The following is a 15292-nucleotide window of genomic DNA, read 5'->3' as shown; positions in this document are numbered from 1 at the left end:
CGTCTGCCCTAGAGGAAGGTGAGCATGTGTTGTTACAACAGCTGCACAGAGGAAACATGTTCTCTCTCTCTCTCTCTCTCTCTCTCTCTCTCTCTCTCTCTCTCGGGGATGATTCCACTGCAAGAATGCGAGGCTTGAAGAGTCATGCAGTTGTTGTGGCTGCGCTGTACTCCGCCCCCCCCCGCTCAGGCCTCGTCTGTCATCGCTCCATTGACAGAGGACGGCGTCTTCTTAGGAAACGTTGTCTTAGGAAAAGAACGCACCAAAAAAAAAGTCCCCCGGGCGATGCGTGTGTGGCTTGCATCAGTGTTGCATTACAGCTGTCAAGTGCGTACGAGGGGCCCTCTGTCTGTGTGTGTGTGTGTGTGTGTGTGTGTGTGTGTGTGTGTGTGTGTGTGTGTGATGTCCGGGTGAATGAGAGCAGTGTTTGTCCTCGAGTGCCCCCCCCCCCCCCCCCCCCCCCCCCCCCCCCTCCATCCTCCTCTTTGAGTGACTGTATGAACTGTCACTGACACACTGCGGCCCGACAGCAGCGCCGCTGCTTTCTAGGAGGAAGAGCCAGAGTCGTTGACAACATGACGAGGTGTTGGGAAGTTCACCGCCCGGCGCGGGAGCAGATAATCGACAGAAAGACGGAAAGAATGTTGAACACAAGTGAGGTCATTACTGAGGGGGTGACCGTGGCTAAGCGGAGAGCAGGGCCGCCTTTCAATCATTCAATCAGAGGGTCGGCGGTTTCGATCCCCGGCTCCTGCTCCGCTAGTCTCGTGTCAATGTGTCCTTGACCCTTAACCCCAAAGTTGCTCCCGTGCCTACAGTAGATAGATACTGAATTGTAAGTCGCTTTGGATAAAAGCGTCTGCTAAATGACTGTACTGTACTGGAGTCGAGAGGAAGACAAACAGGTACAGGAAGGATGGGGGGGGGTAACATTTAGGGAATGCTAAAATGGGTCTCCAAATATGCTTTGGAGGCCTGCTAATGTGACTCTGTGGGCCTGCAGTAGATGCTGTAAATCATCGTTAGCTGTGAACTTTTAAAATGACGCAAAAAGAAAGAAATGGAATTAGTTACACCAACCGGTTTGGAGCGAATAAACTCGGCTACAGGAGACGGAAGAGGTCTCCAGGAATTGGTTTTGAGAAGCTCTTTCAAGACAATGTAAATCTATATCCAGGAAGACGCCGACGGCAGAAACGGCGGATCAGTCACGTGAATAAATCTTCACCATGTCGGAACTTATTCGGGCGAAGGCGATTCCATAATCCATTTCAGGGCATCGACTCTTCGCCGTTTCTCTTAACGCGACCGCTTCAAAATGCGCATAAAGAAATATGTGAACGGAATCACGGCTCCAGAACAACAATACTGTGAATTCTATCAAACCACTTGACCCCGAGTGCTTGTGCTCCGCCTCACGCCGCTGACACGACCGTGACCTCAAACCGGAAATTTAAAACACTTGAGTCTCCCTTGACCTGCGACCGACGGCAGACGTGTGTAACTTCACCACGTTTGCGGTCACGAATGGCGGCCGCAGCGCGTGTTCCTACGCCTGACATCTGGCAGTTGGAACCCCTACATGCTACAGTGAGAGGCTAAGTGAGAGGCTGCACCGTAGCGGCCATTGTGGTGCGTCTTCCTCTTTTGCCTGCGCGGCACTCTTCCTGATTACCCGGCTGCCGTCGTGAGCTCGCTGTATTGCTAATGGCTAAATGCGATTAGAACCGTGGATGGAATTAGGCTCGCGTATCGGCCGCAAGAGCGCTGACTGTGCCCGACGGGGCTCAGATGTCAGATAGACGGTCTCTGCTTCAAACTCCACATCCGGCCCCTTGTGCCGGGTTCCACCGCTAACTGGAGGGGAGGCGCCTTTTGACTCCTCATATACACGACACCTGCGCACTCAACCCATCCTGAGCATTAAGGAGCAGAGGGCTGCTTTCAAAGTGGACACTTCTACATGCAGAATTGCAGGGGGGAGGAATCAAACCCCCGACCCTCCAGACCACTCGACCCTACTGAGCAGGCAGCTATCTCCCCCCCCCCCCCCCCCCCCCCCCCCCCCCACTTATCCTCAATGCCTTTTTGTCTTTTTGGCCTCTCATCTTCCCTCCTCGTTCGGTCCGTCTCTCTGCTTTGAGAGACGAGCGGGGTGTGAAGAACAAAAAAAAGGAAAAGAAAAGAGGCTACTCTATGCTGTTACCCTGGCAACTGCATCTCGGAGCCGAGCCAGTGCCCTTCCACAGACATGCGCCCCCCCCCTCTCGTTCTCCCTCCGCCTGCCTTGCTCAGATTAAAGCGTACCTCTGATGAGAATCAAGAGGAGGCTCGTAGGGGAAGGGTGGCGTTTCGTAACCCTCTGTGATGAATCGTTATTACTGATGGCAGATATCAAAGACAGGCGTCGTCAGTGAACTGCACACGGCGGTGCAACAAAAGGGAACACGCGATGTGTCCCCCCCTCCCCCCCCCCACACACACACACACACACACACACACACACACACACACACACGCTGCGGAGGTCTCGGGTCGACGGCCGGTAATTGTGGGTAATGGTCTCGCGCAGGAAATTGAATGCATTTGCACGGCTCCGCCGCCTCGCTCCGTGGCATCAATCCGTATTAATTTGCCAATTAATCTGATTTCATGAGATGTCTCAATAAGGGACCCCATTTGCCACGAACCGACTTTGGATTATGTGATTTGTACTCTCAATTTGTGTGCGTACGGTGCGTCCGCGAAGGGCTTTTTCATTGTAGGCCGACGCGTATCGTACACGACCGCTTCAAAGCGGCAGTTAACCGTCGACGGGGGTTAGGGTTGGAGATGATCGGTCGCTGTGAACACGACACATAAACACACAAGCTGTAGCTGCACACCTGACGCAGGGGAAGACGCTCGTCATTTTTCAGCTCGACTGATTTGCACTGGGAGCAGACAGTGGGGAATTGATTCAGCAACTCGTAGCCCGGTGCCCAGCGGGATCAAGACGGGGCCCTGAGTGGACAATACCGCTCCACGCTTCAGGAACGCCGTGAGGAACTTTTCACCGGCTGTGAAGCGGCCTCAATTCCGTGCCGACGCCTCTACATGACCCACACGAGTAAATGAGACCATCGGCGAGAAGATCGCCGATTTCTATATAGCTCTCGTCCAGATGGATGAGCAGGTCTGAAAACGGCCAACGGACCACATAGTCTCTTTAACCTTCCTGGTGTCGTGGTGATACGCGTTTCCTAGCGGCGGTCGGTCGGCAGGCGGGGCGGGTCGTCCATTTATCGGAGGACGGGTCGGTTCCAACCCCCGGCTTCTCGATGTGTCCTCGGGCGAAACGCAAAAACAAACAAACAAACAAATTGCTTCCGATCGTTCATCCGTGTGAATGATTAGAATCTGATGTGCTCTCTCAGTCCATTTACCTAAACCTGAAGGGGGGGGGGGGTCATTATTTGACAGGAGAACAGACTTTGCCATGACACCTGCTTCATTTCATGCCTTTTTCCAGCTCTTCACTTTCTCCCTCAATCAGTTCAGCGTGTAACAATAGGTGACTAATTGGCTCAGTGATGATGCGATCGCAGCTGTGTGTGTGTGTGTGTGTGTGTGTGTGTGTGTGTGTGTGTGTGTGTGTGTGTGTGTGTGTGTGTGTGTGTGTGTGTGTGTGTGTGTGTGTGTGTTTCTAGACTACTTTACAGCGGGTTCAAACGCAGCTCAGCCATAATCACAATCAAGGGCCGGGACTATCCGTTTTGTATAAGCCTCTTTTATCTGTCGAGACCTTCGGCGGGGCGTCTCTCCTCTGAACCGGTGAGAACCGGTTGGGTTCCTGTGTTAGTCGTCAGCCAGCATTCAGCCCTCGGGTGCGTTGCCTTGATGAGAGACCTCCGGGGTCGGTATTGGTTGGTCGATAACGCACAGGCATTATTCCATAATGACGTTCGCACATTATGCGCCCGGTCTTCCTTTCATAAAAGGTCACGGAAGAACATGTTCCGGGGTCAAAAGCATCGTATTTTTCGTTCTCACTTTTCTTTTCTCATGTTTTTTATCATTCGTGTCACTGTGAATGTCAGTTTTCTTCCGCATCACAGAGGCTGAGCTTTTGATTCCCCCACTTAAGACACTCAGCAATCGCACGGTGAGAGATCCACTGTGGGGGAGGCAGAGGAGCCGGCCTCCACTTAATAGAAGACAATGAAATGCACTCGATGTGATTTTTTTATTTTTTTATTTTTTTGCGTAATGCACATTAAAGTGCCCAGCCCACGTAAGCTGATAAGACATTAAGTATACGGTGAGAAGTGGTGAATCGAAGGCTCGTCAGAGAGCGATATGAATTATTACATCGGACAGAATACTTCTCCTACATCGGCTTTTTCTGAGCTCTGCAAACAGAACCCGACTCAAAAAGGGGGTTTTCGCTTTCTAAAAACACAACTCCAGACTTTGATTATCATGTAAGCGGAGTGGAGCTGCATGAATTTTAGAGCGATGCATTGAAGGGTACAGTGCTTAAATCATCATATGAGATGCAGCAGTAATATAAAATCCATAAAAGGGGCGATGAGCGGAGACTCCGCGAAGTTATCGCTCTCGGCAGCAAACAAGATATACAGAGTTGACGAGCAGGTAGATGGATTTCCCGTTTTCTTTTGGACGGAGACGAGCCGTTGCCTGGTTTTTAAGTAAGTGATGTTTTGTTGATGAGGAAAGAAAAAGATTTCTCCTCCCTGGTAATTAATTTCCTCAAACATCATTAATACCTTTCTAGTGAGCCTTTGTTTGTACACGCCTCTCGAAAACAGACCAAAGTGGCTGCTCTCTCCTTTTTACCTCGGCTGCAGATTCTTCTCTTCAGTCCTCCCACACCTATAACCCACAACCCAAGGCAACCAATCCCAACTGATTTCCATAAAGTGTAGAAACCGACAAAGTGGAGTAGAAGTCGACGAGGGAAGTTGAGGGGAAGTTGCCGCGCAGAAAGGACAGAAAAAAAAAATAAAACTCACCTGCTTTACACTGTGTCTGTGGGTCTTTGTGTTGTTTGCTGTTAAATATCTGAATTAGACAAATCAAAGACAACGCTATGACTTCAGCCAACGTACTACTAGGGATCTAAATCACTATTTTCAGTACAATATAATGAGACATTGATTCATACAATACCTGCCCGAAAATACAAAAGTCATGCCATGATACGCATTATATTAGATTAACAAATTCCGGAGCCTGCGATCCATATGATACCATATCATATGACCCGTTTAACACAATCAGCTTACCGGGCTTTTACAGACATTTGAATGAAAGACCGTGGCTAAGTGGAGAGCAGGGCCGCCTTTCAATCAGAGGGTCGGCGGTTTGATCCCCGCCTCCTGCTCTGCTAGTCTCATGTCAATGAGTCCTTGAGCAAGACGCTTAACCCCAAAAATGTCTCCCGTAGCTGCGTCTACGGTGTGTAGATAGATACTGAATTGTACGTCGCTTTGGATGAAAGCGTCTGCTAAATGACCGTAATGTATAAATTTATACCGGGCGCCTTGACACAAACTGCTGGTCCACCTTAAAGGATCGGTCCACCTTAAGTGAGCCTGTCCCGGAGTTGTCGCTAACTTTGTTGCGCTCGCAGCAAACGCTCGACCGACCAGCCTGACAGCGCTAGCGCCGCCGCTCGCTAACTCCGCTTTAAGGGAGGAAGTGCGCTTGGACGGATATGGTGAAAATGGGGAATTTCAAAATAAAGGCGTGTGTTTGAGAGGATGTTGTGTTTGGATGTTTACACTTTTGCATCGATGATATTGGATCGTTTAATATTGAATTGACACGTTGCTCCGGATAGATGGACTGTTACACTGTATGACCTGATATGCATTGAGGCAATTACATAGTCCGTTGCACAATGGAGCTATAGAGACTGGAGCCTTACACCCTCTCATGGATGATAGCACTCTTATCGGGTTTTTTGGTCGAACACCTTTGCGACTGAAGGAATGCACTGTCTATAGCCATGAGTACCAACAGTAGTGCCCATGGCCTAATTCACTAATTCATTTTTTTTGGTAATCGTCTTCCCAGTGCTGGAGCTTGTCTCGCTTAAATAGATGATCATTATCTGGCTCAGTGAGGGATTTTATAATTAAAGTAAACGTCCTTGCCGGCAAGGTGAATTATGTCTGTGGAAATTGTGTCGTATCAAGAAGCTGTAGCTTTTCAGAATTTGTAATGAAAGTGTGATCGTGGCGCCGCCGCCGTTATTATTTGGAGGGCTGAAGGCATTCGTGTTCATGATTTTTTTTTATCCCGCAGTCTCCAGCTGCGGCTCCCGCTGTCGCCTCGGCTCTTTTGATGCCCGAGGAGAGCACGCATTCACGCTTCTGACGTGGCATTTTCCAAGAGCGAATCTCACGACGGGTTCTTGAAAATATTTCCTTTTGTTTGTCGTCTCCCTCTCAGGTTGGTGTTACTTTGCTGACGAGACAGAGGCAAGGCCCCCCCCCCCCCTCCCGAGTCCGGAGGTGAAGAGAGCGAGAGAGGAGCCCTCCCAGACAGCAGGGGGCAGCAGCAAGCATGCAGGACTCGGCCTCGGACAGCAAGATGGCCAAACAGGTCAGGATCTATTTACACATGTCTGTCTGTCTGTCTGTCTGTCTGTAAGTCTGTCTGTCTGTAAGTCTGTCTGTCTGTAAGTCCTGTGCATATCTACTTTAGAGGGCCAGAGGTAATTAGATAGAAGTTAAAAGCTAGTTTTGTCAGTTAGCAAGCAGTAGTCACACCAGGTTGTTAATAATAAGTAATGAAGTGTGTGTGTGTGTGTGTGTGTGTGTGTGTGTGTGTGTGTGTGTGTGTGAGAGACGCAGCCAATTTTAATTTAAGAAAAATGGCTTAAAACTTTTGAACCTGCAAACTACTGACGCAACCGGCTCCAACGCTTGTGTTTTAATTGAGACTGAGATTGAATATCATTACGCGGCAGAAAAATAGAAAAATAGAGTTAATTTGTTTACGTCGCCTCATTAATGTACAGTATTTCTTCACATTGCAACATTTTTGTCTGGTCTGAGCCTCCAAGTCTTTTGTTTCAAAAGAGTCAGAAGAGTCTGTGATGTGGCTGTAATTCAGCGGTTTGTCTAATAACTGGGAGTCTATTATGAGTACGTTGAATTAGCAGATTGCCTTGAATCTATTAAAGCCACAATGCAGAGTCTACACCACTGAGTTTCTCTCAGGCCATTTCCGTGAAGGAACTTAATCTTAAAGCACTTCAGATATCCACTCGGGTACGACTGTGTCATTTGACTTCCCTTTCTTTCTTTTTAACACATATGTTAAGGAACATAACTCCAAGTATCTGGATGAACCCAGAGAAACGGACGACATGTCAGAGAGGACGTCTCCAAACAAGAACCTCAAGTCTCCCCAGAAGGGCTCCAAGCGACTTAAAACCACCCCCTTCAAAATGACCCTGCTGGACACCTCCGAGTTCGAAGGCGAAATTGAGGTAAGCGCTGCGAAAAAAACAAAAAAAAAACAATTTGTGGTGACGTGTCTTCATAGAATTAACCTTAACATGCTTCAAACAATCACTTGAAAAGCAGCATTCTCTTCTTTTTTGTGTTTTTTTTTCTTCCCCCCCTTTGTAGTTCTTGTCCTCTGTGGGCAGTTGTGTGTGTGTGTGTGTGTGTGTGTGTGTGTGTGTGTGTGTGTGTGTGTGTGTGTGTGTGTGTGTGTGTGTGTGTGTGTGTTGTGTGTTGCTGCAGCGAACAGATGAAACAGGCACAGAGAATAAAAAGAGAGCTGGTGCCATGCTGGGAAGCTCACCAGGGGGGTGGGGGGGGGGGGGGGTGATGCCAAAGCAGTGTCACACATTTCTGTAATGCACACAGTGAAAAAATAGTGAGTGCAGCATGAAAGTCCTCACTCTACACCATCTGCTTTTATTGCTCCTGCAGTGTAATAAAAGGACATTTCCCGGCTTGCTTGGAGTGGAAACTCAAGGCATGCATAAAAAAAATAAATAAAAAAAAATGGAGAGAAGAGATAGATGTACGTGCGTTGCCTTAGATAAATGCATGGGAGATTATGGACCCTTAACGACCAGCAAGCGGCGTAACACTTCTTGCAGGATCTTTTAAATGTATAACATCTCCTGCAGGATCGCGGTGGAAAATTCATATCCGGTTACATGACTGTGCAGCATTATTATGTCTTGTTTGGTCTCAGATTTCCAATCCACTCTCCGAGACGCCAAAATGCACGACATGATGCCTCCGTCTCGCTCCGCTGCAACCCGGGATGGCAGAGTTAAATCGGTGGGGGGAGGGGGGGGGCCTCCTCTGTCACAGCCCGGTAACCTGCCTCTGCATCTCCTCAGCGAGTCCGTCTGTCGGAGGCCGGAGACGTTCTGCTCACGTTTCAGAAATTACACACGTCTCCCGACGGTCGCAGGTCAAGGGAGATTCAAGTGTTTTAAATTTCCGGTTTGAGGTCACGGCCGTGTCAGCGGCGTGAGGCGGAGCACAAGCACTCGGGGTCAAGTGGTTTGATAGAATTCACAGTATTGTTGTTCTGGAGCCGTGATTGCGTTCACGTATTTCTTTATGCGCATTTTGAAGCGGTCGCGTTAAGAGAAACGGCGAAGAGTCGATGCCCTGAAATGGATTATGGAATCGCCTTCGCCCGAATAAGTTCCGACATGGTGAAGATTTATTCACGTGACTGATCCGCCGTTTCTGCCGTCGGCGTCTTCCTGGATATAGATTTACATTGTCTTGAAAGAGCTTCTCAAAACCAATTCCTGGAGACCTCTTCCGTCTCCTGTAGCCGAGTTTATTCGCTCCAAACCGGGGGCTCGCTGTGGGCCGACCGTATCGATCTATCTCTCTCGCTCGTAATGTGCTCTGAAGAGAGAGGAGAAGAGAGAGGGATGGTGCAGAAGGAGAGGCTTTTAACGAGCGTCGGTCGCCTCTCGCCCTTCACTCACTCAGTCAGTCACTCAGTCAGTCAGTTAGTGAGAGACACGGATCTCAGCTGCTGGAGAGAAAACGTTGTCTTTGTCTCGTGGCGGGTCGTGGCGGAGGGCCCTCACGCTTCATGACGACAACTATAGCTCAGACTTTACTCACACTTCATGTGAGATGAGGACAGCAGTCGGACTTCAGGGAATTTACTTTATATCGAAACGAAAAATGGCTACAAAATGCGCAATAATCACATCAATTAAACTGTAGCGATCCCCCACAAAAAGTAATTTGCTATTGAATAAATATAATCGGCAAACTAACAAATTATTAGCCGTTCTCTACACTGGCTCCCTGTAAGAGCTCACATCCAGTTTAAGACTCTGGTGCTAGCCTACAGGGCAGTGAAAGGAACAGCTCCTTCCTATCTCCAGGCCACGGTCAAGCCTCACACCCCCGCCCGACCACTTCGCTCTGCTGCCTCGGGGCGATTGGTTGCCCCGTCGCTCAGAGGTCCTGGCGGCCGATGGACCCGGTCACGGCTGTTTTCTGTCCTGGCCCCACAGTGGTGGAATGAACTTCCCACTGACGTCAGGACAGCGGAGTCACTGCCCATCTTTCATCAGGCTGAAAACCCACCTCTTCAGGAAGTGCTACCCTGAGCCTTCCACTCAGCACTTATTGTTTTCATACTAGCTTGTTGCACTTATTGTATTCGTATTACTTATAGCACTAACTGTTTCTCTTGTTTCTGTGCTTTGGCTCTGAGTTATGCTCTGCTTCATGCTCTTAGATGCTTGTTTGGAAAAGGAAATGTACTTATGACTTCTGGTGACTAGTAGTTCTTTTGATTACCAATGTTGATGCACTTATTGTAAGTCGCTTTGGATAAAAGCGTCTGCTAAATGACTGTAATGTAATGTATTAGACTGTCGCCTACGCCAACCAATACAGGGTCTGTCTGTCGATCTCCTCAAATGATTATCATAATGATTCATGTTGATGCATAAAGAAGAATGTAGAGTTACCATTCCTTGTTTCGTGGACTATTTGGGATTTGTTTGGGTAATGTGTATTTTAAAAAACGAGATGCATTCGAAAAAACTGATTTGGACTTTGATTGCCTTGGCAACGGTCGAAGCTCTGAAGCCTCCAGGTCAGCCTTACTTCCAACCTAAATGAACATATAGGCCTTTGCCTTTCAACAAGGCCGTACTCTAATCTGGCAGTAGGAAAAAACCGTGGCCGTTTTCTTCCACCATCCGCCACGTTTACGGTTGTTTGGTTACTTTTAGGCAACGGAACCTACTCGGTAATGGAAGACGGACGCGATAAGTTTCCGTCATGCCGCTCGCTACCTGTGCTGGTTGCATGTCAGCCGGAGTAGCTGGGCTTCCCCCAGTCTTGCAGTGAATTCCTGGAGGTTTTGTCGTCACTTGTCGTCAGCGAAAGTCAGCGTCTACCTGCTTAGATTCTTGTTTACCTGTTCTTTGATCAGATAGTTCCAGATCTAAATCAGGAAGTGAGAAAAAAAAAAAACGTCTCACCGCAAGTATTTTTTTTTTTTAAGTGTATCACACAATCTTCCCCATCAGATGGAGTTGCCTACTTGTCATGGAATTGTAGATGTTAAACTTTACATGTTTCTGAGCATGTCGCCTTTCTGCGTGTTTCGTTTGTTAGCTCAGTGTTACATTAAAACACAGCTTGCCCCCCCACATGCACATATTCTTTGTACTGCACATCCCCCAAGCAGCGCTTTTTTTTCCACATTTTCCGCTCCATTTTCTAAACCATTGAGCGGTTTGCTATGCTGTATTTTGTTGAATGACAAAAAAAAAAAGCTTTCTATTCACCAGACTGAAAAGTATTGTTTGGGTATATATATATGGATTTGGTATCGGCACTAAAACCTCCATGCGGTACTGAGGGTCACACGTTGTCCCTTCTTGTACAGTAAAAGCCTTCAGCTTCAGGCCGCTAACTGGCTGCTAGGAAATCCATAGTTATTACATGGTTGCAAGCCAGGTGCAGCCGAGGAGAAAATAGAAGAGCGATGTCATTATGAGCCTTCAGATACTTATGCACGTGCATGACACTTTGTGTATGCTTCTGTGTGCATGTGTGTGTGTGTGTGTGTGTGTGTGTGTGTGTGTGTGTGTGTGTGTGTGTGTGTGTGTGTTGGGGGGAGAGCGTGTGAATGTGTGAGGTATGAATATCAGGAATGTTACGCTTGCACCAACCGCTCTCTCAGCTCTGCAAAAAAACACCAAGACATACCTTGGGGCCTTTTTGGGCGTCAACACAACAATAGTTAGCATTATGGTTATGACAGCTTTTTAAGTGCCCCCCCCTTGCAGCACTGCCAGTCATTGTGCACAAAGCAGCCTCTTGTTAGCCCATGTTTTTTTTTTTTTTTTTTACTTCAGAGCATCAGACCTCCAGGTCATCGGCAGGCTTGCTCTCACTTCCTGTCTTTTAAATTGCTGGTTTTGCGGAACGTCATTCTCGCTCTGTTCCCGAACCTCCCCTTGTGCTTCCAGGAGTCGGTAATGACAGCGTTCGCGAGAGATGACAAGCCACACTTCTCCCCGGAGGAGGTGCCGCATCCGTGGGTTAATTAAGTCTCTTGTCGTGGACGCATGGCTGAGCCTCCCACGAAGAGGAGGCGCCACGCCTGTATCCGTTTCTCTCACCCAGTCCCCCCCCCCCCCCTTCTGCTCACTGGGCTGTAACCAGGCTGACTGTGCATCGTCGAGCCTAGCTGCCCCGATGTGTAGAGCAGGGCTATTTTTGGTGTTTCAATACTGGTCAGTTGTCTTCTTACCCCGCCGAGATTCTCTTGGGTGTCCATTCTGGTGGCAACTCTTGAGATCACTACTGTACATTTTAAATATTTAACTCTCCGCTGTCACACAGCTGACGAGAGCTAATGCGCTAATACGTCGCAAGTTATCGCTCCAGCGTCCTTTCACTCGTAATGAGGAAAAAGTGAAACACTTTTTTAAAAATTTTTTTGTAAGTCCTAGCCTTGAGATGTTAAGAAACAAGACAGCAGAGGGATAATACTGCATCTGTTTCCCTGGCAACTGCTTGCTCCTTCTCTCCGTCACCTCACAAAGTGAGCTCCAGGGGAGTAGGCACCGTGTGTGTGTGTGTGTGTGTGTGTGTGTACAGAGCATAATACTTTGCATGCGTGGTTCAGCGTTAGGCCTGAACCTTACCATACGTCTTCTTCCTCGTTCTATAATTAACAGTGACGTATCAGCCCGTGCAGGAATTGATGATTTCGTGTCAATATTTCATTAGCCCCATCAAATTAAAGCGAAATCTGTTTTGATATGAGCATTCTCTTGCTTGATACAAGCAAAATTTGGCTGCCAGTGCAGTAAATGGCTTTCTATTAATTAAATTACAAACCAATCAATACTAGGGAATTCAATTACTTAAAATAAGATTAGTGTTATTCCTCTTTGTAGATAACGAAACCCCCATAGGGATAAAAGCCATTTAGGTTTTGAACCTATGACTTTCAAGCTGGGGGGCATGTGTGCTAACACAATTAATGTCTTCAGCCTTTTCCCGTCTATAACAGAACGGGATGCAAACCCTCTGAAGCACTATTATTATCAATGGAATGTGACTACCTGCATACTCAGAAATATATGTCGATGTGTGGGTTCACCAATTTGGTTCAGACTGAAATATTTCATCACCGTTAGCATAAATGTGTTAACATTCATGGTCACCAGATGATGAATCCTAATGACGTTGATGATCCCCTGACTTATCTTCTTGTGCCACCACGAGGTTGACCTTTTTTGGTTTTGTGTGACATGTTTATTTAGGATTGTCATACATCTTGGTACAGATATTCATGGTCCTCAGAGGATGAATCTCAGTGACTTTGGTTTTCCCCTGACTGCGCAAATTTTTCCACTTATCCAATAAAATAACTTTATAACAAATTAACAACATTTTGTTCCGACATTCATGGTCCCAAGATGATGCATTTTAGAGACTTTGGTGGTCCCCTAACTTTTCATCTATCACCATCACCAGGTCAAAATTTCACAAAAATAATGGCTTTCCCATTATTATTACTGTTAGCGCCGCTGTAGACTCTTGGTCTTATTTATTAACACTGGATGGAGTTACTTCAAAGGTAGTCAACATGCGCTATTCTGCGTTTATATTCGGGTCATCGTCAGGGAAGGATGTTGGGTGTGATGATTATTGTGAGACTATGGTTTTGCATACTATTACTGAATGGTATGTAAAGAATCTGAAGCACTATTGTTAATAATGGAATGTGACAAGAACTAGATCCAATCCATACTCAAATCTAAATATATATCACTTACTAATAAATATAGTTGTTGTATTGCATTACATTTTGCTCAGATTACAATATTAGAACAGTGGAAAAATTGATCCAAGAAAAAAAATAGATAATTGGCTAAAATTAACTTAGTGCCTAAATATTGAATTGTGTCCTTCTCCAGCTCTCTGGTTTGGTAGACGTCTACCATCCAGGCTAAACACTAAGGATATACCGATCTCTGCCAAATCCAGTCTGAGGCTCTTTCAACACTGTGAGCAAAAAATGCTTATTTGTGCATCCAGAAAAAAATCCATAACGAAACTCTCCCTCGGATGGGAAAAACATGAACTTGTCACTTGAATGTAATGGAAATCTTCCTGAAATGCTCATCTTGAACTCTGTCAATAGATGAGTAAATCTCTGCCCACAACACAAAGAGCAATCTTCCCTCAGCAATTCACAGTCCATTTTCACTGTCAAGTGTTTGAAGCACACCGATTGTGATACGGCACCCACAAGGCTGAGCTGCTTTGTTTTGTGCAAAACCAGAGGAACAGAAAAGCAATCTTGGCAAAGCACAGCTGTCTAATGGGGCCTGATATTGATGAGTCAAATTTTGCCCAATAAAACTGAGCTATACCAGCAGGAGACTCTTTTGCACGTATGGTATTGCAGAGAATCTTTCTTCTGCATTGCTGTTGACCTTTCTTACCGCTGCCATGCCATACATGTTATTTTTGTTTTTCGCAGAAACACTCCAAAGGACAGACCCTGATGGACATGGTGTGTGAGCACCTCAACTTGTTGGAGAAGGACTACTTTGGCCTGACCTTTGCCGACACGGACACCCAGAAGGTCAGTGGATCGTGTACCACTGTAACCCCGTGGGGGTGTTTTCAGCGCACAAACACGTTGCTCACAGAACAATCTGTATTCCTCTCACTTGTTGGCTGGGTCGCCTCTCACAGGGAGTGCATGATTCAAAGATCAATGGAAAATGGGTCTGGACCACGGGCAATTGAAAAAAAAAAAAACGTGGAGGAAAGATGAAATATGACTCATCTACTCTTGGCAAAACGTTTGCACGAAATTTCATTGAGAAGAAATAATCATTAAAGGTTCTCTCTACGGAGTTCAACATGGAGACGGCTGAGCCTAGCGGCAAGCAGCTAACGGCGCTAACAGCACGTTTAGGACGCCATTACTCCACAGTAGCTTTACATCGCAAATATCTGTTTGCTGCTATATTAACGCTTTTGAACATAGAACCTTTAAAGCTCCCTTGACTGAAGCCAAGAGGAAAACTTGAAGAGGAGTTTGGTCAAAATGTAAGCCAGCTTACTAGCTTAAAACCCATTGTTATAGAAACGTTTTAAGATTAAAGAAACCTATGTAATGTTTACTGAACAGTGGCTAAAACAAAGTGTAACAATAGCACAAGTGGAAAATGGTTCATAAAGTAAGCAATCTAACTCAGAAATGTCAGTTAGACAACAACAGCTAGCTAAAAGTTGCTTACATGAGCCCCTGTGAGCAACCGGTCATACCAGACCAACTAAGGCTGCAGCAGCAAAACCCCATAATGTGTATTGAATTCAGCAAAGGTGAGTTTGACTGCTTATGAATTCAACATTACATTTGGGACTGGATTGTGTTATTTCTTCTAGGAAAGGTTGCATAGTCTTACTTTAAGGTCAGTCAGGCTAGCTCGCTAATAGCAAAAGTGTTGAGTTGCCCCCCCCCAAAAAAAAGAGTCTTTGGTTCATTGCTTCTGTCCTCTGAGGTTTAATTATCTCTGCTTTTGATAATCGCATACATACATTAAAAACCAATCAGCTCACAAGTAGTTCTGACATTTCAAGTAGAAGGTCTGAATATGTTTCCCTCTGATCTTTGTTTACGTCTTCGGGTGCACAGACCAGGCTTATTATCTTCGAGTAAATGACGCCGACCTTGCGGGTCCTAGCCGTGGGCCCGCTTTAGGGCTCTTTGTCGGACGTGGGGG

General features: G+C 46.7%; 1 protein-coding gene across 2 annotated transcripts in view; it reads left to right on the top strand.

Moving 5' to 3' along the window:
* Window positions 1-15292, top strand: part of LOC137880565 (band 4.1-like protein 3) — a 104828-nt gene that overhangs the window by 63716 nt on the left and 25820 nt on the right. For both annotated transcript variants that reach the window (XM_068721977.1, XM_068721976.1), the window contains exons 3-5: window positions 6460-6612; window positions 7337-7504; window positions 14038-14142. In XM_068721977.1, the coding sequence (XP_068578078.1) occupies window positions 6574-6612; window positions 7337-7504; window positions 14038-14142 (312 nt within the window). In that variant the 5' untranslated portion in view covers window positions 6460-6573. The remainder of the gene's footprint in view (window positions 1-6459; window positions 6613-7336; window positions 7505-14037; window positions 14143-15292) is intronic.

This window comes from Cebidichthys violaceus, unplaced genomic scaffold (genome assembly GCF_023349555.1).
Source record: "Cebidichthys violaceus isolate CVI_PGR_0920_01 unplaced genomic scaffold, fCebVio1.0.p SCAF_29, whole genome shotgun sequence".
NCBI lineage: Eukaryota > Metazoa > Chordata > Actinopteri > Perciformes > Stichaeidae > Cebidichthys > Cebidichthys violaceus.
Note: the sequence above shows the minus strand (reverse complement) of the source record. Positions and strands in the feature narration are given on the sequence as shown.